This window comes from Moschus berezovskii, chromosome 22 (genome assembly GCF_049115385.1).
Source record: "Moschus berezovskii isolate FMDL1 chromosome 22, NW_MosBer_1.0, whole genome shotgun sequence".
NCBI lineage: Eukaryota > Metazoa > Chordata > Mammalia > Artiodactyla > Moschidae > Moschus > Moschus berezovskii.
Window position 1 is genome coordinate 9,927,839 of NC_142481.1, and position 24,387 is coordinate 9,952,225.

A 24,387-nucleotide genomic window follows, 5' to 3' on the forward strand; every position below is an offset into this window, starting at 1 on the left:
TTTTCTCTCCAAGTCTGAGGAGGACGTGGGGTGGGGCATTCCTGGCCAATCCTGAACCAACCCTCAAACCCTACCCTCATGGCTGGGACCCACTCTACTTCCTGAAGGTTCTGGGATTCTACGATCTCTGGTTCTGGAGCCTTCTCCCTTCCTCCCCTCCCTGTCTGGCACTCCTGTAGGTGGCCAGTGACTAGACCAAGGCTGGCCCACGCTCATGTTGTCCAACTGGCCTGGGTTGCTTCTCCATTGCCAGGGTCTCTAATTACCAGGAAGGCTGCCAGCAGCTTGCTGGCCCCCAGCCTGGCCACCTGGTGCTGGGTCCCACCTGGGACCTCTCAGGCTCTTTTGCTCAGTGGTCCCTGGGGCCTGAACATTCCTCGGCAGAAGCACCAGTCTGTGTCTGTGGGAACTCACAGAGAGGTTTTTTTTTCGCTTTCACTCTTAGGTATAATGTTGATATCAAAAAGTCATCGGAGCTTAAAATACCATGAGGTTATGACTTGCCAGACACCAAGCCAAGCATTTTACACACATGAACTTGGTTCACCTTCCGTGACCTTGGAGGCACATGCTACCCTTTAAGCCCATTTCACAGTCAGGCAAACTAAGGCTGGAGGATTGAGTGACTTGCTGAAGGTCATTCAGCTGCTAAGCCATGAGACAAGAAGATGATGGTTTCGTGGCGCGGTGCTGCACTACAAAGCCACAGACTTCCTTCCTGTAAGTTCCCATTCTGAGCAGTTTCTGTGAATTCTTGCAGAGATAGTCAATGCAGAGGAAACATTTATATATATATTTAATTTATTTTAAGTAAATTTTTATTTTAGTTATTTAACTTTATTTAATTACTTATCAATAATTACCTTAAATGTAAATGGGTTGAATGCCCCAACCAAAAGACAGACTGGGTGAATGGATACAAAAACAAGACCCCTATATATGTTGTCTACATATTTTATTTTTATAAATATTTTATTTTAATTAATTAATTAAAATTTTTGTTATATATTTAAATTTTATTTTTATTTAATTTTTTACATCACTGGGAGGCATGTGGGATCTTAGTTCCCATCTACCTAACAGGACTGAACTCGAGCTTCCTGCAGTGGAAGCACAGATTCTTACAGATTCTTAACCACTGGACCACCAAGGAAGTCCCTATGTACATATTATTATATGTACACATATATATTTTTTTGTTATATAGACTATTTGTTTTTTTCCCCACAGATGGTAGGATGCCCTGTCTTATACACTCCTCCTGCATCTTACCTTTATTTTCTTAGCAATATTTCTTGACCACCTGATTTGGTACTGAAACCTGCCCTCCACCCAGATCCCCATCTGTCTCATTCTATTTGGTGCCTCTCAGTGGGTCAGGAGGGCTTCCGAGGTGGCACTAGTGTAAAGAATCTGCCTGCCAGAGCCAGAGACTCGGGTTCCATCCCTGGGTTGGGAAGGTCCCCTGGAGGAGGGCATGGCAACCCACTCCAGCATTCTTGCCTGAAGAATCCCATGGACTGAGGAACCTGGCAGGCTACAGTCCATTGGGGTCCCAAAGAGTTGGACACGACTTAGTGACTAAACAATAACAACAAAATGTTCCATTCACTGGATGTGTTTTGTTGAATGATTAAAGGAGTGAATTACTGAATAGACAGATGCCTGGCTAAAGAGCTTAGACTTTGTCCTGAGAGAAGTCACTGGGGTGACTAGATTAGATCTGTGCTTTTGAATATTCTAGGCTCTTCTCATGTACTTGTTCCTTCACTCTTTCCCTGGGTTTGGTCCAACCCCTCCCTATCCCAGCTGGGATGCCTCCTCTTCCAGGCAGCCCTCCTTGACCCCCAGTCTGGGTCAAGCATCCCTTCTGGGCTCCTTCAACCCAGCTCTGCTCGCTCTGTGTTGTCACAGTCGGAGGGTGTGTCTGTCACCCTTTCTGGACTGTGATTCTCCAGAGGATAGGGTTAGGACTATCTTGCTCATTCCTGGACCCCTGGCACCACCTATCATAGGGCCCAATGCTGTGATCAGAATAAATGATGGTCCCTGGAAGGAAATAGCTCAGCTTGGGATGGAGACCAACTGTAGGATAGCTGGGGTGTCAGATAAGGGTTGAGGACACCTGAGTTCAAATCTCCTGCCCAGGTAGGAGTGGGGCCACAACAAACCTCATTACCCTGTCTGCTTCCAAGTCACTAAAACAGGATTGATCTCAAAGATTAGTGAACATCTGAAAACCTTTGATAGCATCCACAAAAGGGCACAAACCCTTCCTGCTGCCTTAGAGGTTTGGACCAGGTTCGATCCCTGCTCAGGGAACTAGGTCCCACGTGCCACAACAAGAGCCCGCGTGCTGCAACCAAAGATTCTATATGTTGCGACTCAAAGATCCCACTTGTCTTAACGAAAAGTTTCCACGGGCCACAGTGAAGATCAAAAATTCCACGTGCAGAAGCTAAGACCAGGGCAGCCAAATAAATTAATTAAATAAATATTTTAAAAAGAGAGAGTTCTTCCCAGATTGTCCCAGTGGGCTCCTTCTTGTCGTTCAGATCTCATGGCAAATGTCACCCCCTCAGAGTGGTCCATCCTGTACTGTTCTGTCTGTCTCTCCTGGGCAATGAATGGTTTCTCTTTCTCCAGCTCTTATTCCCACCCAAGTTCATTTCCTCATCTTCCCTTGCTAGAATGCTAGTGAGGAGTTTTGTATGAGTTATTATTTTTAAATTTTATTTTAAAAGAATTTATTAAAGAATGGTTGATTAACAATGTTGTGCTAGTTTCTGATCTGCAACAGTGATTCAGATATATATGTATATGATTCAGATGTGTATATATATATTTTTTTTTTTTCCACTAAGGGTTATTGTAAGATATTGAGGGAATTCCCTGGTTGTCCAATGGTTAGGACTCATGTTTCACTGCCAGGGCCCGGATTCAACCTCTGGTTGGGGAACTAAGATCTTGCAAGCCACATGGCACGGCCAAAAAAAAAAAAAAGATAATGAATATATTTCCTGGGCTTTATTTTTAAGTTTTTCCTTACTGTGGAATCCCCAACCCCTTGAACAGTACTGGGCCCCTAGTAATGGCCTGAGGAGTATTTGTGGAACGAACAGAGTGCTGAGGAATTGTCCCCTCGTGTTTTGCATCAGGGGTCTCTGTGTATGCCATCAAATTTATACTCACAGGGACTCTAGGACAAATGAGGAAACTGATGCTTAGCTGATAAGTGGTGGAGCCAGGATTTGAACCAGTCTGTGTGGCTTTAGTGCTCATGCTCTATGACTAGCAGAGAGCCAGGCACGTGGGAGTTTATTGTGAGTGCTGAATGAAGACAAATTTAGACTCGGAGGGTGGGGTGAGGGATGGGGGCTTTCTGAAGTAGGAGGCGTGGAATCTGGGAGAATTTAGGAGGGAGAGCATCCAAGAGACCCAGGAAGGAGGTCCATATGGCCACCTGTGCCTGGGTGGTGGGGTCTTCATGTTCTGGGCAAATTCTCAGCTCGGTTTGGCCCCTTCAGTTCTTGCCAGATGTCCTTATAAGCTCTCAAAGCTCCTGTCTAGGCAGGTCCAGGGCTAGGGCTGGCTGAGACCAAGTGACCAGGAGAAATAACTCACCACCAGGGGCCAACACCATCTGGAGCTGGTTGGGGACTCCCAAACCATGTTCTTCAATAATAATGACAATAACAATAATAGGGTCTTCCTTGGTGGTCCAGTGACTAAGAGTCTGCATTCTCAACGCAAGGGGCCCAGGTTCAAATCCTGGTCAGAGAACTAGGATCCCACATGCCACAAGGAAGATCAAAGATCCCGCATGCCACAACTATGACCTGGTGCAGCCAAATAAAATATTTTAATAAAATAATAATGCTTATTTATTGCTTCTGGGAAGAAAAGCTATGACAAATGTAGGCACTGTATTAAAAAGCAGACACATTACTTTGCCAACAAAGTGATGGCAAACAGTCAAAGTTATGGTTTTTCTAGTAGTCACATATAGATGTGGGAGTTGGACCATAAAGAAGTCTGAGTGCCAAAGAATTGATGCTTTCAAACTGTGGTGCTGGAGAAGACTCCTGAAAGTCCCTTGGACAACAAGGAGATCAAAGTGGTCAATCCTAAAGGAAATCAACCCTGAATATTCACTGGAAGGACTGATATGAAGCTGAAACTCCAATACTCTGGCTGTCTGATGCAAAGAGCTGATTCATTGGAAAAGACCCTGATGCTGGGAAAGATTGAGGACAGGAGAAGGGAGTGATAGCGTCAATGACTCAATGGACATGAGTTTGAGCAAACTCCAGGAGATAGTGAAGGGCAGGGAAGCCTGGCATGCTGCAGTCCGTGGGGTTGCAAAGAGTTGGACATGAGTGAGTGGCTGAACAGCAACAACAAATATTTTAGAAAGATAGTGACAACAAATAGTTAACTTTATTAGGGGTTAACCTATACCCCATCTAAATACTTTGAATGTAGGGTTTCATTTGATCGGTCTGAGCTACTATTGTTCTCCCCATTTTACAGACTTACAAGTGAAAACAGGCTTATAGAGGTGGTGATTTGCCTAAGGCCCCACAGTTGCTTCAGAAGGAAGCCTGTGAGATGATCACTATCAATAGTCTTTACAAGTGTGAACACCTGATACGTTATCAGAGAACAGTCCACATGGGAAGGAAGTAGGATTTCAACATGGCCAGGAGAAGCAGGAGATCACAACTGATTCCCTTTAAGGGTAGGGTCTTGAGAGGCAGGCTTGCAACTCCCAGGTCCCTTCAGGTGTGGCTTCAAGGTGAGTGACTTCCTCTGGCCATAAGGCCCAGTTTTGCCCATCTGGAGAATGGGTATATTCAGTTCAGTTCAGTTCAGTTCAGTCGCTCAGTCGTGTCCGACTCTCCGCGACCCCATGAATCACAGCACGCCAGGCCTCCCTGTCCATCACCAACTCCCGGAGTACACTCAAACTCATGTCCACAGAGTCGGTGATGCCATCCAGCCATCTCATTCTCCGTCGTCCCCTTCTCCTCCCGCCCCCAACCTTTCCCAGCATCAGAGTCTTTTCCAGTGAGTCAACTCGTCTCATGAGGTGGCCAAAGTATATTAGTGGACCCAATTTCCCCAAGCAGTTATGGAGATTCCAGTGAAATCAGGCATATGCATTTGTCAAAAACTAGCAGGCATCACTAATAGGTTTGCACATTCTGTGAGAAAGGACCGTGTACAGGGAATTCACTGGTGGTCAAGTGGTTAGGATTCAGCACTTTCATTGCCCAAAACGTGGGTTCAAGCCCTAGTCAGGGAGCTAAGATCCCACAAGCCAGAAAGCATGCCCCCCCAAAAAAAGAGGACTGCATACAAATATTGAACGCTGATTAATAAATGCATCCTGAATTGTTTAGAGAGAAAGGGCCCTGATATTTGCAACTTACTTTGACATGTATCCAAAGAAGGTAAATGGGTAGATGACTAGAGAAAGATAAATGGATAGAAATTGTATATAGAAGTATGGTGAAATAACTCTAGACTCGAGGTCTAGGCTATATGGATGTTCACTGTAAAATCCTCTAAATTTTTTTTTAAGTAATTAATTTATTTTTTATTGGAGGCAAATTATTTTACAATATTATATTGGTTGGTTTTGTCATATATTGACATGAATTCGCCCCGGGTTTACATAAGTTCCCCCTCCTGAACCCCCCTCCCACCTCCCTCCTCCCTAAATTTTTTTGTATGGTTGAAAATTTTCATAATAAAAAGAGGAAAATATTTGATGAAAGCAAAAGCCTTAGATTAAACTGAATCACCATTTAAAATAGATAACTGCAAATCTCCTACTTAGGGGGAAGTGGATTACAGTCTTAATTGCCATTAATCGACACATGTGGGGCTCTGAACTGAGATCCTTTATTCTGAAAATTATTAACATCATTCAATCACTCCATCTTATTTAACTCTTACACCAATCACGTGAGGGATCTGTATTTTACTTTGACATCGAGGAATGGACAACGAGGAACAAAAGACTGGAATTTAAGGCGGAAGGAGCTAAACGGATTTACACGATAAGCCCCCCGCGGATTACCTGGCACTTTCTAGATGGCTTCAGGGATTTTTGTGGTTTAAAGCCCCCAATCGTAGCCTTTGGCGGGAGTAACAAACCTCCTTGCAGCGCCCCGCCCCTGAGGGCCCCCCACGCCCCACCCGGACCCCGCCCCTGAATACAAACTCGGTGATTTCGCCTTCCCTCGGGGTGACTTGGCCCCACCCCGGCCCTAAGCCCCGCCCTATAAGCGCGAGAGCCAATCGGCAGCGGCGCGCTGGTCCCCCGCTCTCTCAGGCCTCGCCCCGGGATTCTTAGTCCCGCCAGCTTCCGCCAAAGCCGCTCAGAGCCACGCGGCGCGCGCGGGCGGGTTGGTGAAGGCTAGCAGCTGTTTGCTCCCAGGGTCTCGGGCCGCCACCTTCGGCACCCCAGGGCTCCAGTCTTCCTTCCGGGACTCAAGAACCTGGCCCCCTCTCTTCCCGGAGCTCCGTCTTCTGGCCCTCAGACTCAGACTCCGCAGCCCTCTGTTTCCAGGACCCCGCCAACCTCCAGGTCCCCGCCTCCCGGATCCAGGCGTCCCGGATCTGAGCCACCAGGACCTAGCCTCTTGAAGACCTCCGCCGCCTGGACGTCTTCAACCCTGCCGGAGCCGAGGACCCCAGGGTCCCATTTCGAGAAACTCCCGTATTCCTAACCCCTACGGTCAAGAACGCCAGCGCTCCCACCTCCCAGCTTTCAGCGCCGGGCACAGACCGAGAACAGAGGAACCCCAGCGCCCAGCCAAGGGACTCTCAAACATCTCAGCTTCTAAGAGCCAAGGAACTTGAGCGCTGTGAACTCACAACTGCAAAGAACTCTTGAAAGTTCTAGCCTCCGGACTCTGTTAAAGTTTTAAGGAACGTCAGCGTCCTGAGAAGGAACCCCAAGCGCTCCCAGCTTGCAGGCGCTAAGGAACCCCAGCGGCGTTCATCATGATGGCTGATCCGCCTAAGGGAGACCCCAAAGGGTACGCGGCGGCGGAGCCCACCGCCAACGGTGTCTCGACGTTGGTCCCCATAGAGGACGCAGGCTCGGTAAAAGGCGGCCGTTGCGGTTCCTGGGATCAGGTGCGTCGCTGCCTTCGCGCCAACCTGCTGGTGCTGCTGACGGTGGTGGCCGTGGTGGTCGGCGTGGCGCTGGGGCTGGGGGTCTCGGGAGCCGGCGGCGCGCTCGCCCTGGGCCCCGCGCGCCTGGAAGCCTTCTCCTTTCCGGGAGAGCTGCTTCTGCGCCTGTTAAAGATGATCATCTTGCCGCTGGTGGTGTGCAGCCTGATTGGCGGCGCCGCCAGCCTGGACCCGAGCGCCCTCGGCCGCCTGGGCGCCTGGGCGCTGCTCTTTTTCCTGATCACCACACTGCTAGCGTCGGCGCTCGGCGTGGGCTTGGCGCTCGCGCTGCAGCCGGGCGCCGCCTTCGCCGCCATCAACACCTCGGTCGGGGCCATGGATCCGGTGGAAGAGGCCCCCAGCAAGGAGGTGCTCGATTCGTTCCTGGATCTTGTGAGGTCAGAGCCCGCCCTACCAGGTGGAGGGGTGGGAGGTAGGGGTGCTTCAGCCTGGTGGGAAGGGCAGTCGCCACGCGGACGGAAGAGGGTTTGGGGTTCTGGGTTGTGGGGGCCGGGACATCCCCAGGGCCTCAGGAAAACGGGGTGGGATAGTTGTGGGGGCTCTGGGGAGGGTCAGGGAAGGGAGGGTGAGGTTTCTAAATGTGAGGACTTGGGTGCATAAACCGGACCCCACAGCAGGAGAGTGATAGGCATGGAAGTCTTAGGAGTGATGCTTGGCAGGCGGGGTGGTGGGGAGGGGGTGTTGAGGGGGGGCCTAAGAGGGCCTCTGCTGTGAAGGGGGAGGATGCTGAGGGGATATTGGAAGGGAATCTGAGTGTTGGAGGGCCCCAGAATGAGATTTCTGGATAAAGATTTAAGTCCCCTGTCCGGATAAAAGTTTTGGGAGCGGCTGCATCAGGGGGCCTTCAGGACTTGAGGAGATTGGAGGGGACCCCCCCCAACCGAGCCTCTTTTCCCCGACTGGTTCCTCTGTGCTGGGCCCTGCGCGCTGCCACCTGTGCAGCCTTTCCATCCCATTTCCTGTTCTGTCTGGTTCCCGGCCGCCCTCCACTGGCACTTGGCTGCCCAGAGAGGGGGCAGATTCTTTTCCTTCGGGCTTTTGCTCCCTGCTCCTCAAGAATGGCTCTTCTCCCTTTTAAGGAGGGCGGATGGTCTGGGTCCACGTGACGTTGCCTCTGAGGGCTGCTGATTCAGTGTCTCCAGGTTGGTTGGGGACTTCCTGCAAGTGGCAGAAGGAAATGACGAGTCATGGAACAGGGTTCCCCCCTGGCCTCTTGGCATCAGTGCAGGCTGATATTGGGGGGAAGACTTGGTGTCCAGAAGTTAACGTGGGTGGGCACCTCTCGGCTCAGGCAGATAGCTGCGTCCTGACACAACCCTGGCTGGCCTGGGTGAGTACAGGCTGACCTGCAGACAGACAAAGCCACCTGAAGGCTGTTTTTATGTGTGCAAGCTTTGCTGTTGTGCCAGATCCACATAACGCACTTGGCCAGTCACTCAACAATTGACCTGGAACATCTCAGAACCGCCCAGCTTTATAAGCAGCTGACGCACAGCTGGACACAGGCATGCAGACACGCAGCTGTGCCCACACACACTGGGCACTGCCACCTTTTCAGCCCGAACAGCCATTCACTGATGCTGCTGATCACACCAACATGTGGAACACTGCCTAAACACAGCTCAAGAGCACACAGACACTCACATCCATCTTCAGGGTCACACATCTCTAAACACTAAACTGCACCCCCACAACTGACAAACTGTTTACCAGTCACCAGCAACAGCTGCGTACCCATGGCTTTAGTGAGAAGGGAGGATTTAAAGTTACCGAGTGGTTAGGACCGGAGAAGGCAATGGCAAGCCACTCCAGTACTCTTGCCTAGAAAATCCCATGGATGGAGGAGCCTGGTAGGCTGCAGTTCGTGGGGTCGCTAAGGGTCGGACACGACTGAGCGACTTCACTTTCACTTTTCACTTTCACACATTGGAGAAGGAAATGGCAACCCACTCCTGTGTTCTTGCCTGGAGAATCCCAGGGACGGGGGAGCCTGGTGGGCTTCCGTCTATGGGGTCACACAGAGTCGGACACGACTGAAGTGACTTAGCAGCAGCAGCAGCAGCAGTGGTTAGGACTGTGAAACCAGCCAGCAGGGCTCAAATCCCAGCTCTGCCACTTCTGCCAGTTTCTTCACCTGTCAGTGCCTCAGTTTACTTTCCTGTCAAATGGAGATAATAGGGCCCCAACCCAAGGGCTGTTGGGAGGATGAAATGAGTTGATTTATATACAACACTTAGTCCAACGCCCGTAGTTGCCTTCGCTGTTATTTTGTCTTAACCTGAGAGACAGGGGGCCGCTGTCTGACTCCCTCACATGCTCCGTGGGGTTTAATGCATGCCACTGTACCCTAAATCACACCCAGACACCCTCACACAAGAGTGGCCACATAAACAAAGATGCCTTCACGACTGCACAGCCAATCCTTGTCACTTTCTTACCAACACACCCAGATCTTCTCCACACCCTGCAACCCTCCAGCCAGCCCCCAGGGCCAGCCCTTCCTCAGGCCTGCAGGAGGAAGTGGCTGATGCAAGATGTCTAGGGTGTTGAGGCTGCTACAAGGGTGGAGCCAAGGCCTTGTAACCCTGCCCCAGACGGCATGAGAAGGGCATGGGAAGCTGGCATTCATCAGTCTCAATCAACACTCCCTTGGGGCTAGAACACTAGTCTCCTGGGGCCCCAGGAGTCCAGCTCAGTCTCCCCACACCCTGGAAAAATGTGTAGGGCCAGGTCCATCTCTGCCTGGCTGAACCTGGCTGAGGCATGATTGGGGACCACGTCTGGGTACAAATGGGGCCTCTAAGGTTCCCTTCACCCCAAGAAGCCAACCCAGTAACCCTGATACCCCCTGGTCTCCTGCCTTATCTAATACTCCCTCTCCCGACCCCGCCCATGTTTCTCTCTGCAGAAATATCTTCCCCTCCAACCTGGTGTCTGCAGCCTTCCGCTCAGTGAGTCCTTGGGGGTGTCCCTCAGTGTTGGGGGGCTGGGCAAGGAGGGAGACAGGCAGTTGCAGCCGCTGGATGCCTGATTTTGGGTGGCGCCTGGAAAAACACACGCGCCTACCTATTTATAGCCATAGTGCGGGGCTCCTGGATGACCTATGAAAGAAACCCATCCACGTCTCTCATGAGAAAATGGGTTCTGAACCCCGTCTGGGTTCTAATTCTAGCCGGGTGAGCCTGAGCAAGTGCCTTTACCTCTGCGAGCCTCACAGTTTCCACCTCTGGAAAATGGGGGTATGAATGGTCCTACTGCAGTAGGGTTGCTGGTGGGATGCCTCGGGTGGGCTTTGAGTATTACCAGAGCCGGGGTGGGGTGGGGGAGCCTCAATGACAACTGACAATAACTGACCCTGACTCTCCCCAACCCCTCCTGCAGTACACTACCTCCTATAAGGAGAAACTGTTCAACGGCACCCTGGTGAAGGTAAGAGGTGGCAAGGGTTGGGGTGGGCGGGGGGCTGCACCTTGGCCCATTGCTGTGGATTTTTCATTTTGTTCTTACCCCTGTCTTGTCTGCCCTCTGAGTCTTCTAGCGTTTGGGGTGCAGATATTTTAAATTATCTGAAGCCCCTCCCCAATTTCTGTCTTTTTTGCCTTTCTGGAATCTCCATTTTGCCCTTCTTCCTCCCTACAGCCATGCTCTGAAATGGGTTGTTATTCTCACCCCCACCCCCCTTCAGCCTGGCTTTCCAAAACGTGAAACTGACCTCTCCTCTCTTCCACCTAAAGCCCTCTCATGCTTCTGAGTGCCCTTGGAAGAAAGCCCAGGCTCCTCGCCATAGTCCATGGGGCTCTGTGAGGTCCCATCCCTGCCCATCCGCCCACCCCGCCCCATCTTGTGACTCTGCCCGGCCCATTCTACTCCAGCTTCTTTTCTTCTTTGAATGCCTGAGTTAGAGTCATTTCTAGGTTGTTGCATATTGTTACCTCTCTAGAACCGCTCTCCCTTCCCTGCTTTATCTTGTTCACCCCTGGTCTCCAGGTCTTAGCCGTCTCCTCCAGGAAATCCTCCTGGATCCCCCTCCTCCAAGCTTGGCGGCACTGCCTTCCTCAGTTCCCATACTCCCCTGGGTTCCTCCTTGCCCACTGTGGGTGGTCCTTGGACCTGGACTATGAGCCTTTGGAGGAAGGGGCCCGGGGAATGGTCTTGTCTCTGCTGGGTTCCAGCAGTGCTCAGGACAGGCCCCCAGTCCCTGTGCAGGTTGACTGAATGGCCCCTCCTGTCCCCATCTGTTCTTGCCCAAAGGTGCCCACTGGGGGTGAGGTTGAGAGTATGAACATTCTGGGCCTGGTGGTGTTTGCCATCGTCTTTGGCGTGGCCCTGCGGAAGCTGGGGCCCGAGGGAGAGCTGCTCATTCGCTTCTTCAACTCCTTCAATGATGCCACTATGGTGCTGGTCTCCTGGATCATGTGGTAAGAGAGGGGAGTGGGGACATCTGTTCCTTCAAACCAGATCGTCTAGATTCAAATCTCGCATTGACTGTTCCCTGGCTGTGTGACTTTGGACAAGGGACTTACTCTGTCTGTGCCTTAGTTTCCTTATCTATAAGACGACAGTGCTGTATTCCATGAACCTTCCTGATCCTACTGCTAAGTCGCTTCAGTCGTGTCCAACTCTTTGCAGCCCTTTGTACTGTAGCCCACTAGGCTCCTCTGTCCATGGGGGTTCTCCAGGCAAGAATACTGGAGTGGATTCCCATGCCCTCCTCTAGGGGATCTTCCCAAGCTAGGGATCGAACCTGAGTCTCTTTATGTTTCCTACATTGGCAGGCAGGTTCTTTACCACCAGCATGACATGGCACTGGAAGGTGACAAAAAGACAGCCAGGCTGTGGCGACAGCCTGGCTAACGCATCTCAGTTTTCCAGATTTCATTGTCATCAAATGTTTGCCTTTGGGTCAATGATCGAAAATAGTGCCTGCTTTATAGGGTTATCATGAAGACGAAACGAGTGACTGGGGCGTTAAGTAAAGCACTTGGAAGGTGTTGTAAATATCTCGCGCCTACTGAGCATTCATTTAATGTCAGCTACAATTATTATTAATATGTATGAGCTTTCGTTACATGGCCTCAGATAATGAGGGAAGAAAACAAATGCTGAGGCTTTCGGCTTCACCCTCGCCTCCTCCCTCTGTTGTGTCTCCACATGGTATCACATTGGTTCTTAGCACCCATCCTAGAGCAGAAGGTCAGACATCAAGAGGTGGGGGACTTCCCTGACGGTCCAGTGGTTGACTCTGCTTCCAGGGCAGGCTGGTGAGGGTTTAGTCCCTGGTTGGGGAACAAGAATCCCACATGCCATGCAGCATGACCAAAATAAAAGAAATCAGGAGGTGGGTTAGGGCTGCTGCGTTTCTACCAGATCTCCCACCCCGACCTTGATTCCAGTGTAGCTGACATCTACAAAGCTGCTGTTGGAACTAATAGAAAAAGTTTGTTGTTTAGTCGCTCAGTCGTGTCCGACTCCTTGCAACCCCATGGACTGGAGCCTGCCAGGCAACTCTGTCCATGGGATTTTTCCAAGCAAGAATACTGGAGTGGGTTGCCATTTCCTACTCCAGGGGATCTTCCTGACCCAGGGATGGAGCCTGTGTCTCCTGCACTGGCAGGTGGTTGTTTGTTTGTTTGTTTTTTTACCACCGAGCCACCTGGGAAGCCCAGTAGAAACACTTGGTGGTTAGGTCAGAGTAGGCTCTGCAGCTGGATAGCCTAGTTCCCATCCTGGTGCTGCTACTTGCCAGCTCTGTGCCCTATGACATGTTACTTATCCTGCCATGCCTCAGTTTGCGCATGTGGAAAATGGAATTGATAGTACTGGGCACGAGTGAGTTAATATGTGTAAAGTTCTTGGGTCAGTGCCTGACCCATAGCGTGCCTACAGTAAATAAGCTTAGCTAATATTTGTCAAGTAATGGTATAATTTCTGGGCGCATCCCAGTGGCTAAAGTTCAGGCATTTGGCCAAACCGTGGTACACAGGTGGCTGGAAAACGGTGCTTTTCTTCTGTTACTAAAGAGGAGAAAGGGGCAACCTCCCTAGTGGTCCAATGGTTAAGACTCCACGCTTCCAATGCAGGAGGCCTGGGTTCCATCCCTGGTCAGGGACCTAGGTCCACATGCCGCAACTCACTTTCAGCACAGCCAAATAAATGTTTAAAAAAAAAAAAAGGAGAGGAAAAGGGGTTTGGAAACAAGTAGCCATAGTGATCAGACAGTTGTGGTGATGATGGGAGCCCTCCTGGCAGGGAGGCACGAGCAACCCCTGGGATCTTCACTCCAGGAGTTAGAATAAATTCCAGCTAAGGCTATGGTTCCCGTGGTCATGTATGGATGAGAGAGTTGGACTGTGAAGAAAGCTGATCACCGAAGAATTGATGCTTTTGAACTGTGGTGTTGGAGAAGACTCTTGAGAGTCCCTTGGACTGCAAGGAGATCCAACCAGTCCATTCTAAAGGAGATCAATCCTGGGTGTTCATTGGAGGGACTGATGCTAAAGCTGAAACTCCAATACTTTGGCCACCTCAAGTGACGAGTTGACTCACTGGAAAAGACTCTGATGCTGGGAAAGGTTGGGGGCGGGAGGAGAAGGGGACGACAGAGAATGAGATGGTTGGATGGCATCACCAACTCTATGGACATGAGTTTGAGTGAACTCCGGGAGCTGGTGATGGACAGGGAGGCCTGGCGTGCTGTGATTCATGGGGTCCCTGAGAATCGGACACAACTGAGCGACTGAACTGAACTAAAAGTCTAGTTGTTGTTTAGTTGTCAAGTCTTGAGACCCCCATGAACTGTAGCCCTCCAGGCTCCTCTGTCCCATGGCATTTCCCAGGCAAGAATACTGGAGTGGGTTTCTATTTCCCCCTCAGGGGGATCTTCCCGACCCAGGGATCAAACCTGCATCTCCTGCATTGGCAGGCAACATCTTTACCACTGAGCCACCAGGGAAGCCCAGCTGAAGTCTATAGACTTCACTTATTGGGCACAGAAAGCTTTCAATTCATTTCAACTGGCATCTCATTTAATCCTCCCATAGTTCTTGTGAAGTTGGTAGCATTATGGGTTCCTGTTTTATAGACAGATTTGATTTTGTTTAATGCAATGATAGCTGCAAGAGTCTCAAAATAAAAGCTCCCTCATGGGGTTGTGGTGAAGATTCCATCCTCTTCAAGGGCTCAGCACATCATAAATGCTTCATACCTGGGAGCTGTCATTAAGACATGAGTCACAATCCTTATTTTTCTTTTTTTTTTAATTGGAGGCTAATTATTTTACAATATTATATTGGTTGGTTTTGCCATACATTGACATGAATCCGCCCTGGGTGTACATGAGTTCCCTTCCTGAACTCCCCTTATCCTCCCCTGGGTCATCCCCGCATACCAGCCCTGAGCATCCTGTAACGTGCATCGACCCTGAACTGGTGATTCGTTTCACATATGATAATATACATGTTTCAATGCCATTCTCCCAAATCATCCCACCCTAACCCTCTCCTACAGAGTCCCAAAGACTGTTCTATACATCTGTGTCTCTTTTGCTGTCTCGTATACAGGGTTATCATTTGCATCTTTCTATATTCCATATCGGAGAAGGCAATGGCAAGCCACTCCAGTACTCTTGCCTAGAAAATCCCATGGATGGAGGAGCCTGGTAGGCTGCAGTCCGTGGGGTCGCTAAGGGTCGGACATGACTGAGCGACTTCACTTTTCACTTTCACACATTGGAGAAGGAAATGGCAACCCACTCCTGTGTTCTTGCCTGGAGAATCCCAGGGACAGGAGAGCCTGGTGGGCTTCCGTCTATGGGGTCACACAGAGTCGGACACGACTGAAGTGACTTAGCAGCAGCAGCAGCATATTCCATATATATGCGTTAGTATACTGTAACAATCCTTATTTTTCATGGAGAGACAGTATATTGGTTTAAGTCATGTCAGCTGCTGTAACAAACCCCAGAAAATGTAAATGGTATGCACAGTGGGTGTTTCTTTCCTGGTCATGTGTTAAGTACAGATCTGGTGGGTAACTCCGCTCCAAGTGGTGATGGAACCACCCAAACTTCTTTCACATCCCAGCAGCCCCATGTTCAAGGGGAGAGAGTGGCAGATGACAGGGGAGGTGTCCGAACATCAGCCCATGGTGCAGGGGGTGCTTCCTGACTTTGAGGAAGGCTGAGATGTGCCCAGCACAGTGCCTGGCACAGGGTGAACACATGATCAGAGGTGGCAATCTGTCTCTTGGGCAATTAGGTACGCCCCTGTGGGCATCTTGTTCCTGGTGGCCGGCAAGATCGTGGAGATGGAGGACGTGGGGCTGCTCTTCGCCAGTCTCGGCAAATACATCCTGTGCTGCCTGCTCGGCCACGCCATCCATGGGCTCCTGACACTGCCCCTCATCTACTTCCTCTTCGCCCGCAAGAACCCCTACCGCTTCCTGTGGGGCATCATGACGCCGCTGGCCACCGCCTTCGGGACCTCCTCCAGGTGTGACCTTGGAGTGGACTAGGGCAGGGTTTTTAAGAGTAGGGGATCTGGAGTGGGTGTCTGTCTAAAGACCCCTGGAATTTTGTTTGTGGGACATGGGATCTGGGCACAGAGGTCATGCTTCGGTATTTCTCATAAGGTCCTGGAAAACCCCTCTTGAGAAACTGCTGTCTTGGAGATTTATTCTTCCCTTCCTGAGAAGCCCTCCCCACCCCCAGGCCTGCCCTTGAGGGACTCTAGGACCCTGGATCCAACCTCTCAAAAATCTCCTTCCACCTCTCCTGGGTGGTTTGTCCATCCTCTGGCCCTGCCCCCCCCCCCCCCCCCCCCCCCCCGCCCCGAACCCAACCCTCCCTACAGCAGCTTAGTCGAGGTCTGTTATAGGTAGATAGGGAAGGGGTGTGAGTCAGCAAGCACTCAGAATTTAGGTATGAGTCTTTATGTGTGTTTGGTGAGTAGTGGTCGGTACCCTCCCTGGAGGTCCTGGACTCTATATTTTGGAGTGCTTTAATTCTACGGGATCCCTAGTGCCTTCTGTCTCTGGGAAGAGAAGGCCATGGAGGGCTGGGGAGGGCTGAGGACGGTGGGGGAGGTCTGGGGGTGTGGGCTGGTGGGCGGAGCATGTGCCCCAGTGAGGCGCTGTGGGCGGGGCCTGACCCATGGGCTGGCGGGGGCGTGGTTTGGGCGGTGGGCGGGGCCCGGCCCAGGGAGCGAGCGCTGACTCATTTCTGTGGTCCCTCGCAGCTCCGCCACGCTCCCACTGATGATGAAGTGTGTAGAGGAGAAGAACGGAGTGGCCAAACACATCAGCCGCTTCATTCTGCCTATTGGTGCCACGGTCAACATGGACGGTGCTGCACTCTTCCAGTGTGTGGCTGCAGTGTTCATTGCACAGCTCAACCACCAGCCCTTGGACTTCGTGAAGATTATCACCATCCTGTGAGTGTGGGGTGGATGTGGCGAGGACCCCAGACCCACCTAACCCCTCCCTTGACAACAGAGAAAACCTGGGCGGAGCAGCCGCACCCCCGCAGCTTCTCCCACTACCGAGGGACCTCCTCGTGACCTCCCTTCTCCTCCACCAGGGTCACGGCCACAGCATCCAGTGTGGGAGCGGCGGGCATCCCATCTGGAGCGGTGCTCACTCTGGCCATCATCCTCGAGGCCGTAAACCTGCCGGTTCATGACATCTCCTTGATCTTGGCCGTGGACTGGCTAGTGTGAGTGTTGGTTTGGGATTTCAGGGTTTGCTCAGGGGTGCTCCTGGGGAAGGGAATGAGCAAGAGGGTCATTGATAGCCTCTGAGCAGAAGAGGAGAGGAAGGAAGGAATTCTAGAAGAAAGGGGAAGGGATCTAGAGTGTTCCAACCAGAGGGAAGGGAGGGATCTTTGGGGTTCCAAGAGGAACCCAAAAAATGTAGCATGCCCTGGTAGTTAATGGAGCAGACTCTTCAATCAGGCTCTCAGATCAGCTGTTGCTGGCTATTATGACCTTGGACATAAGATATGTAAGATTATTACACATAATATTATGTATAACTTTATCACACATAAAAACTTAATCTCCTTGTGTCTCAGTTTCTCCATCTGTAAAATGAGAATAGTTCTCCTGAAGGACTAGATAACTTAATACAAGCAGCTTTCTTAGAACAGTAAGTAGTAAGTGCTACATCATTGTTAGCCATCATGATGAAGTATTAAGAACCTAAAAGATTAGAAGACAGTTTGGTTTCAAAACTTGGAGAGTTACCGTGTATCTTAGCAATACCACTCCTAGGTTTAAACCCAAGAGAATTGAAAACATGGCCACAAAAACTTGTACATGTTGTTCATGGCAGCACCATTCATAATAGCAAACAGGTGGAAACAAACCGAAAACTGATCAGTTGATAAATGGATAAACAAAGTGTCATATGTGCATACAATGGAATATTACCCAGCAATACAGTGGAATGAAGCAGTGATAAAAACATACAGAACATATGACCCTTGATTATGCTAAGTGAAAGAAACCAGACACAAAGGACCACATTGTATATGATTCCATTTATATGAATTGTTCAGAAGAAGCAGATCTATAGACAAAGTAGATTAGTGATTGCCTAGAGCTGCAGGGTGGGAGGAAATGGGAAATAACTGCTTAATGGATACAAGGGTTTCTTTCTGCTGTGATGAAAATAATCTGAATTAAATAGTGGTGATTGCCTAACTCTGAAAAGAAACTAAAACCCACTGAGTTGTATGCTTTTACAGGGTGAATTTTATGATATCTGAATTAGATCTCAATTTTTTTAATAGCATACACACCCACACAAAATGTATAAGAAGAGGAAGGAAGAAGATCCTTAGGGTTCTAGGGAGTTCAGGGGGCCTGAGGGAGAATGTAGTATTTCAGAAGGAGAAAGAGGCTTTGAGGGGTCTTCTGGGGCCCCCAGGAAAGGGAGGGGTGACTTTTTGAGGTTCCAGAAGGAACGAATCTTGTATTTTACTGGAAGGATCACTGGGGATCCAGGGAGGATGGAGGAGATCTTTGAGATTCTAAAGCAGAGAACTGCATGATGGGGCGCTTGGGATTGTGAAAATTTGGGGGGGGGCGGGGCTGGGGCCTGACCTCTCCTCTCCCACTCACTTCCTTGTCACTGTTCCCCCTTCAGGGACCGGTCGTGTACCATCCTCAACGTGGAAGGTGACGCCTTTGGGGCGGGACTCCTCCAGAGTTACCTGGATCGCACAGAGAACCGCAGCTCCGTGCCGGAGCTGATCCAGGTGAAAAGTGAGATGCCCCTGGCCGCGCTGCCGGTCCCTAGCGAGGAGGGGAACCCTCTCCTCAAAGGCTGCCCGGGACCTGCTGGGGATGCTGACACCTGTGAGAAGGAATCAGTCATGTGAATCCCTGCCCCGACAGGGGGCGCTCTGGACATCGGAATCATGGGGTGTGGATGAACGGACAAATGAAGCCTCTTGGAGGGCCCTGGCCACACACTTGGGAGCCATGGGCTTCAGCTTCCCTCCCTGATGTCAGATCCAGGAGGCCTCGCTGCAGGAGTGTATGTTGCTTGTGTGTGAATGAGTGTGTGTGTGTGTGTTGCTTGTGTGTGAATGAGTGTGTGTGTGTGTGTGTGTGTGTTCGTTCTGTGACTCCATGGTACAGCCCTCCCTGTCCCTGGGCCCTCTGTTCCCTCCACAATAGCAAACACTCCTTGGGAACACTGAAGTGAGACGAATAACACATTGCTGTTACTCTGAGGATGTTTATAACAATAAAATTGTCATGTATATCTCATCAGATGTAAGAATTTGACTAAAAATGCTAGCTATGCAGAAAACAACAGAAAATACATGACAAATAGGACTTCATTGAAATGAAATATCTGCTTATTGAAAAACACCATTGGAAACCACCATGAGATACTGCTTCACACTTATTGGCATGGCAGCGATCAAAAACAATACGAAGTGCCGATGGGGATGTGAAAGTGAACAGAGCCCGTGTTGTTGCTGGTGGGAATGCAAAATGGTCTAGTCAATTTGTAAAATCACTGGGTGATTATGAAAATGGGGTGTTTTAATGTCAAAGCATATATTAAAATATCTACTTAACCAGGGAGCTTGTAAGTCTCAGTCCTGGGAATGTACCCAAGAGAAAGGAAAGCTTCTATTCATTCAAAAACTGGTACACAGATGTTTAGAGTTGCTCTCCGTAATTGTCAAAACTTATAAACATCAACTGGATTACTGGGTACAATCATCATTTGATGCAAGGCTGCTGGGCAAAAAAAAAATAGATATAGATACACTAAATGCGATGCATCTCACAGATAACATTTTGAGTGAATGGAACTGGAAATAGTGCCTTATAATTCCATTTATATGAAGGTCTACATGCTAAGTTGCTTCAATCATGCCCGACTCTGTGCAACCCTATGGACTATGGCCCACCAGGCATTTCTGCCCATAGGATTCTCCAAGCAAGAATACTGGAGTGGGTTGCCAGGCCCTCCTCCAGGGATTTTCTTGAGGGATCGAAGCTGAGGTAGATTCTTTACCACTAGTGCCACCTGGGATGTCCCATATGAAAGTCTAGAGCAAGCTAAACTGGTCTATAGTGAGAGAACTCAGAACAGTGGTGACTGATTCCTGGGTCAGGAAGATTCACCGGAGAAGGGCTAGGCTATTATTCTTGGGCTTCCCTTGCGGCTCAACTGGTAAAGAATCTGCTTGCAATGCTGGAGACCTGGATTTGATCCCTGGGTTGGGAAGATCCCCTGGAAAAGGGAAAGGCTACCCACTCCAGTATTCTGGCCTGGAGAATTGCATAGACTGCGACCCACAAAGAATAGGACATGACTGAGTGACTTTCACATGAGGATCTATCGATTTGGAGAGGGCAGAAAGGGACTTTCTTTTTAAACAAGCTGTAGGACATGTGCCATCTTAGTTCCCAGCCAGGAATTGAAATTGTGCCCCCTGCCTTGGAAGCGCAGAGTCTTAACCACTGGACCACCAGGAAAGTTGAGGACAACTTTCTATGACACAGCAAATGTGTATCTTGATATGACTGATGGTTCAGTTCAGTCGCTCAGTCGTGTCCGACTCTCCGCAACCCCATGAATCACAGCACGCCAGGCCTCCCTGTCCATCACCAACTCCCGGAGTACACTCAAACTCATGTCCACAGAGTCGGTGATGCCATCCAGCCATCTCATTCTCGGTCGTCCCCTTCTCCCGCCCCCAACCTTTCCCAGCATCAGTCTTTTCCAGTGAGTCAACTCGTCGCATGAGGTGGCCAAAGTATTGTAGTTTCAGCTTTAGCATCAGTCCTTCCAATGAACACCCAGGATCGATCTCCCTCAGAATGGACTGGTTGGATCTCCTTGTGGTACAAGGGACTCTCAAGAGTCTTCTCCAACACCACAGTTCAAAAGCATCAATTCTTCGGCGATCAGCTTTCTTCACAGTCCAACTCTCACATCCATACATGACCACGGGAAAAACCATAGCCTTGACTAGACGGACCTTTGTTGGCAAAGTAATGTCTCTGCTTTTTAATATATTATCAAGGTTGGTTACACAGATGCAAACAGTTGGAGAAACATTAACCGGTACACAATACGTGGGTATTATCTCTCCTAGGTATGTTATCTTCTAGTTAAAAGCTTTGTACCACCAGTGGTAAATTCCTTTCCCACTGTAACCACCTCTGTACTAATTCAGTTTCCTCTTGGTATCTTTATTTTTTTTTTTAAATCTTTGCTGAATTTGTCACAATACTGCCTCTGTTTTGTTTTTTGGCCCCCGAGGCATGTGGGATCTTATCTCCCCAACCAGGGATGGAACCCACATCCCCTGCATTGGAAGGCAAATTCTTAACCACTGGACTGCCAGGGAAGTCCCTACCTCTTGATATCTTAAGTCTCATTACCCTAAAATAATGGCTTGCTCTTTTTTTTTTTTTTAAAATCCCAATTTGCTGTTTGAATCAAAAACTTGCTGTGTAACTGTTGGCAGTCCTGTTTGAGTCCCTGATGCGGAAGACAGCAATCGAGACTCACTTGTTCTAACAGGATCCTGTCTTGTGCATTGTTGAAGCGCATTACTCAGGACTGATACTCTCTTCCCCTCCCTGGGTCGCTATGTAGACTTCTGTGGGTGCCTTCAGGCACCACCGATATAGATCCAATTATAAATGTTATCTTGTGACTTTGACCTTTCTGGGGAGTTATTTAGTTGTATCTCCTGATCATTGCTGTGTGACCCTGAAAAAAGATTCGTATCTGATTCTGTGCAAAACTGTGTATCGTGCACAAACATAGCCACTAATGAGTCCATTGAGTTAAAAAATTAATTGTTTTCAATGTTTTCTATTACGCCAGATCCTTAGTGGGTGGTTATAGAAGTGTTTGATAAGAGTGTTGAATGATATTTACGGAAATCATTTGGGGTTTTTGGGTGGAGAAAGAGGTGTCTTATTTTCCTTTGTCTTATTTCCTACTGTCTTATTTCAATAAATATTGAAATATTCTCCAATTTTCTGTTTTGTGCTTTTGGGGGAATGGATTAGATTTCGGTGATGAGGAATGGCTGTTTAAAGATATAAACACCTACATATGTAATAAATTGCATATGCAATCTATGTAGAAAATACATGTGCATATAAAGACTATGTGATGGCCAAATTCTGGGCCATCAACATTATTTGATGGGGGATCAAATAATTGAGGGATCAATTCTGGGGGATCAACATTATTGAGTATAACTTACATACAATAAACTGTATCAATCAAAGCACACAATGGGAGGAGGTTTGTTTTTTGCCTCGAGAATCATGGGATATTAGTTCCCTGACCAAGGATTGAACCCGTGCCCCATGCAGTGGAAGCTCGGAGTCCTAACCTCAGGACCACTGGGGGAGTTGAAGGATGAGTTTTGACAGATACTTACACTCGTGAAAAACCACCACCTCTGGTGGTGTATTCCCACTGCCATTTCCTCATGCTCCTTTGCATTCCCTTCCTTCACCCCAGGTCCAGCCACCACTAATCTGCTTTTGATCCCAAAGGACTCCTTTTGTCTCTTTTAGAATTTCACAGTAGCAGAATCGTACAGTATGGGGCTTTTTGCATCAGCTCCTTTGACTCAGCATAATGCTTTAGAAATTTAGTCATGTTTTCACACGCATCAGTAGTTCATCCCTCCCCCTGTCCACCTTAATCACTGAGAAGTATTCCATTGTGTGGATGTATACAGCTTATTTCATGTGTTCAAGGACACTGCATCATTTCCAGTTGGGAGTTGCTGGGCACAAAAGTGCATTTGTAAACATGTCTTTGTGTGCTATTCACTTTTCAGACCAAATATTCTGTAATGTCCAGTGGTAATACACAAAAGGGGCACTACTTAGTAAATGCATTGGCCCATCTGACAGCCACTCGACATGGACCCCCTTTCCTCCCACCGTTCCTAGTGTTAACCCTGGGCTTCTGGTCAGGGGGAGATCTAGGGAGGGTGTCCCTAGGGAGAGCCAGGATAATAGGGGACTCTTGGTGGTCCAGTGGTTGGGTTTCTGCACTTCCACTGCAGGAGGCATGGGTTCCATCCCTGGTCTGGGAAGTAAGATCCCCCATGCCGCACAGGGACACAAAAATTAAAAAAGAGGGACTCTTGGCAGGGACCATTTACCAGTGAACTAATAACCCTTAAGTTAATGTTTCTGTGTTTAAACCACAGGCGTGGCCACACCAGTGCTTGTGGTGACTTGCATGTCGGCTCTGGGAAAGCCCTCTTGGTTCTCCTGAAATGAGGTTCACAGGTAAAATAACCCAATCACACCTGCTATTAAAAATGATTCCAAAAAGCAGCAAGGTCCTGCTATGCAACACAGAGAACTAGATTCAGTATCTACAATAAGCCATAACAGAAATGAATGTGTGTATGTGTGTACAACTGAATCACAGCAGTGATTAACACGACATTGTAAATCAACTATATTTGGATCAGAAATAAAAATTCAAAAAGCAAATCCTTTCACACACACAAAATAATCCCATATTGCCCTAACTGTAAGAAAAAGGAGAAATAAAAGAATAGGAATTTGGGACTTTCCTGGTGGTCAAGTGGTTAAGAATCCGCCTTCCAATGCAGGGGATATGGGTTTGATCCCTGACTGGGGAACTAAGATCCCACATTGCAGTAGGCCACCCTCCCTCCCTGGTGGCTCAGACAGTAGAGAATCTGCTTGCAATGCAGGAGACACGGGTTCGATCCCTGGGTGAAGAAGATCCCCTGGAGAAGGGATATGACTACCTTGGCTTCTTGCCTGGAGAATTCCATGGACAGAGAAGCCTGGCAGGCTACAGTCCTCCTGCCAGGGGTTGCAAAGAGTCTGACACAACTAAGTGACTAACTCTAGGCCAGCCCACAATTACTGAGCCCGAGCACTCTAGAGCCCATGCTCCACAATAAGAGAAGCCTGTGTACCGCAAGGAAGACCCAGTGCAGCCAAAATAGCAAATAAATAAAAACTTTAAAAAAAGGATAAAAATTTATAATATGTATTTCAATATGCAGATATGTGGGGCCACCTCCCCGGAAGCTGAGAGAAACCAAACATTTACACCTGTAAAGTAGGCAGCTCCCTAGTCTGCTGTAAACACACAACGTAGGTGTCGAGTTACTGAGAACCAGGTGGAACATGGTTTTTTGATATTGTTGACAATCCCTGGCCAAGCTTTGAACAAAACCTGATACAAGCTTCCCTCATCTTACATTGTAGTTGAACTTCCTGGAGAATTCAGAACTAGTGAAAACCGTCCAAAAAGGACTTTGTGTTTGCCCAAGGAGAGTCTAGTTCTGGGCTTGGATAATTCTTAACCAGGTTTTTCCAAGTAGGGCTAACATTTCGTTCGTTTGTGCTAGTGTGGATGAGCTGGTTGTTAAAATATTGAAAAAAGCTTCTGTTCTGGCTGGTCAACAGTATAAGAGTAATTGAGAAAGCAGTAAAATTCAAAAAGTCAAGTTAGTTGTTGTGATGGGTTTTCTGTCATCCCATTACTTAGTTGAATATAAAGATATTGAACAGACAAAGTGATTAAACAATATTTTAAGGGCTAGAAAAGTCTCAAATGTAATGGCTGCTAGTTCAGGAACTGAAAACAGAGAGTTCAAAAAAAAAAACACCAACACAAGAGAAA

At 48.8% G+C, this 24,387-nt stretch overlaps 1 protein-coding gene across 1 annotated transcript; it reads left to right on the forward strand.

Annotated features, from left to right (window-relative positions):
* Positions 1-6,370: 6,370 nt before the first annotated feature.
* Positions 6,371-21,724, forward strand: SLC1A5 (solute carrier family 1 member 5). Its single transcript, XM_055411784.2, has 8 exons — positions 6,371-7,586; positions 10,118-10,160; positions 10,591-10,638; positions 11,461-11,627; positions 15,465-15,698; positions 16,443-16,637; positions 16,784-16,918; positions 18,352-21,724. The coding sequence occupies exons 1-8, from the start codon at positions 7,018-7,020 to the stop codon at positions 18,584-18,586; spliced, it is 1,626 nt and encodes a 541-aa protein (XP_055267759.2). The 5' UTR covers positions 6,371-7,017; the 3' UTR covers positions 18,587-21,724.
* The last annotated feature ends 2,663 nt before the right edge of the window (positions 21,725-24,387 follow it).

Excerpts from the sequence above, each read along its gene's own strand:
- SLC1A5 (XM_055411784.2), top strand. The coding sequence starts at position 7,018 with ATGATGGCTGATCCGCCTAAGGGAGACCCCAAAGGGTACGCGGCGGCG. Across the intron at positions 7,587-10,117 it reads TCGTTCCTGGATCTTGTGAG|AAATATCTTCCCCTCCAACC; the intron begins GTCAGAGCCCGC and ends TTCTCTCTGCAG. Across the intron at positions 16,638-16,783 it reads GTGAAGATTATCACCATCCT|GGTCACGGCCACAGCATCCA; the intron begins GTGAGTGTGGGG and ends CTCCTCCACCAG.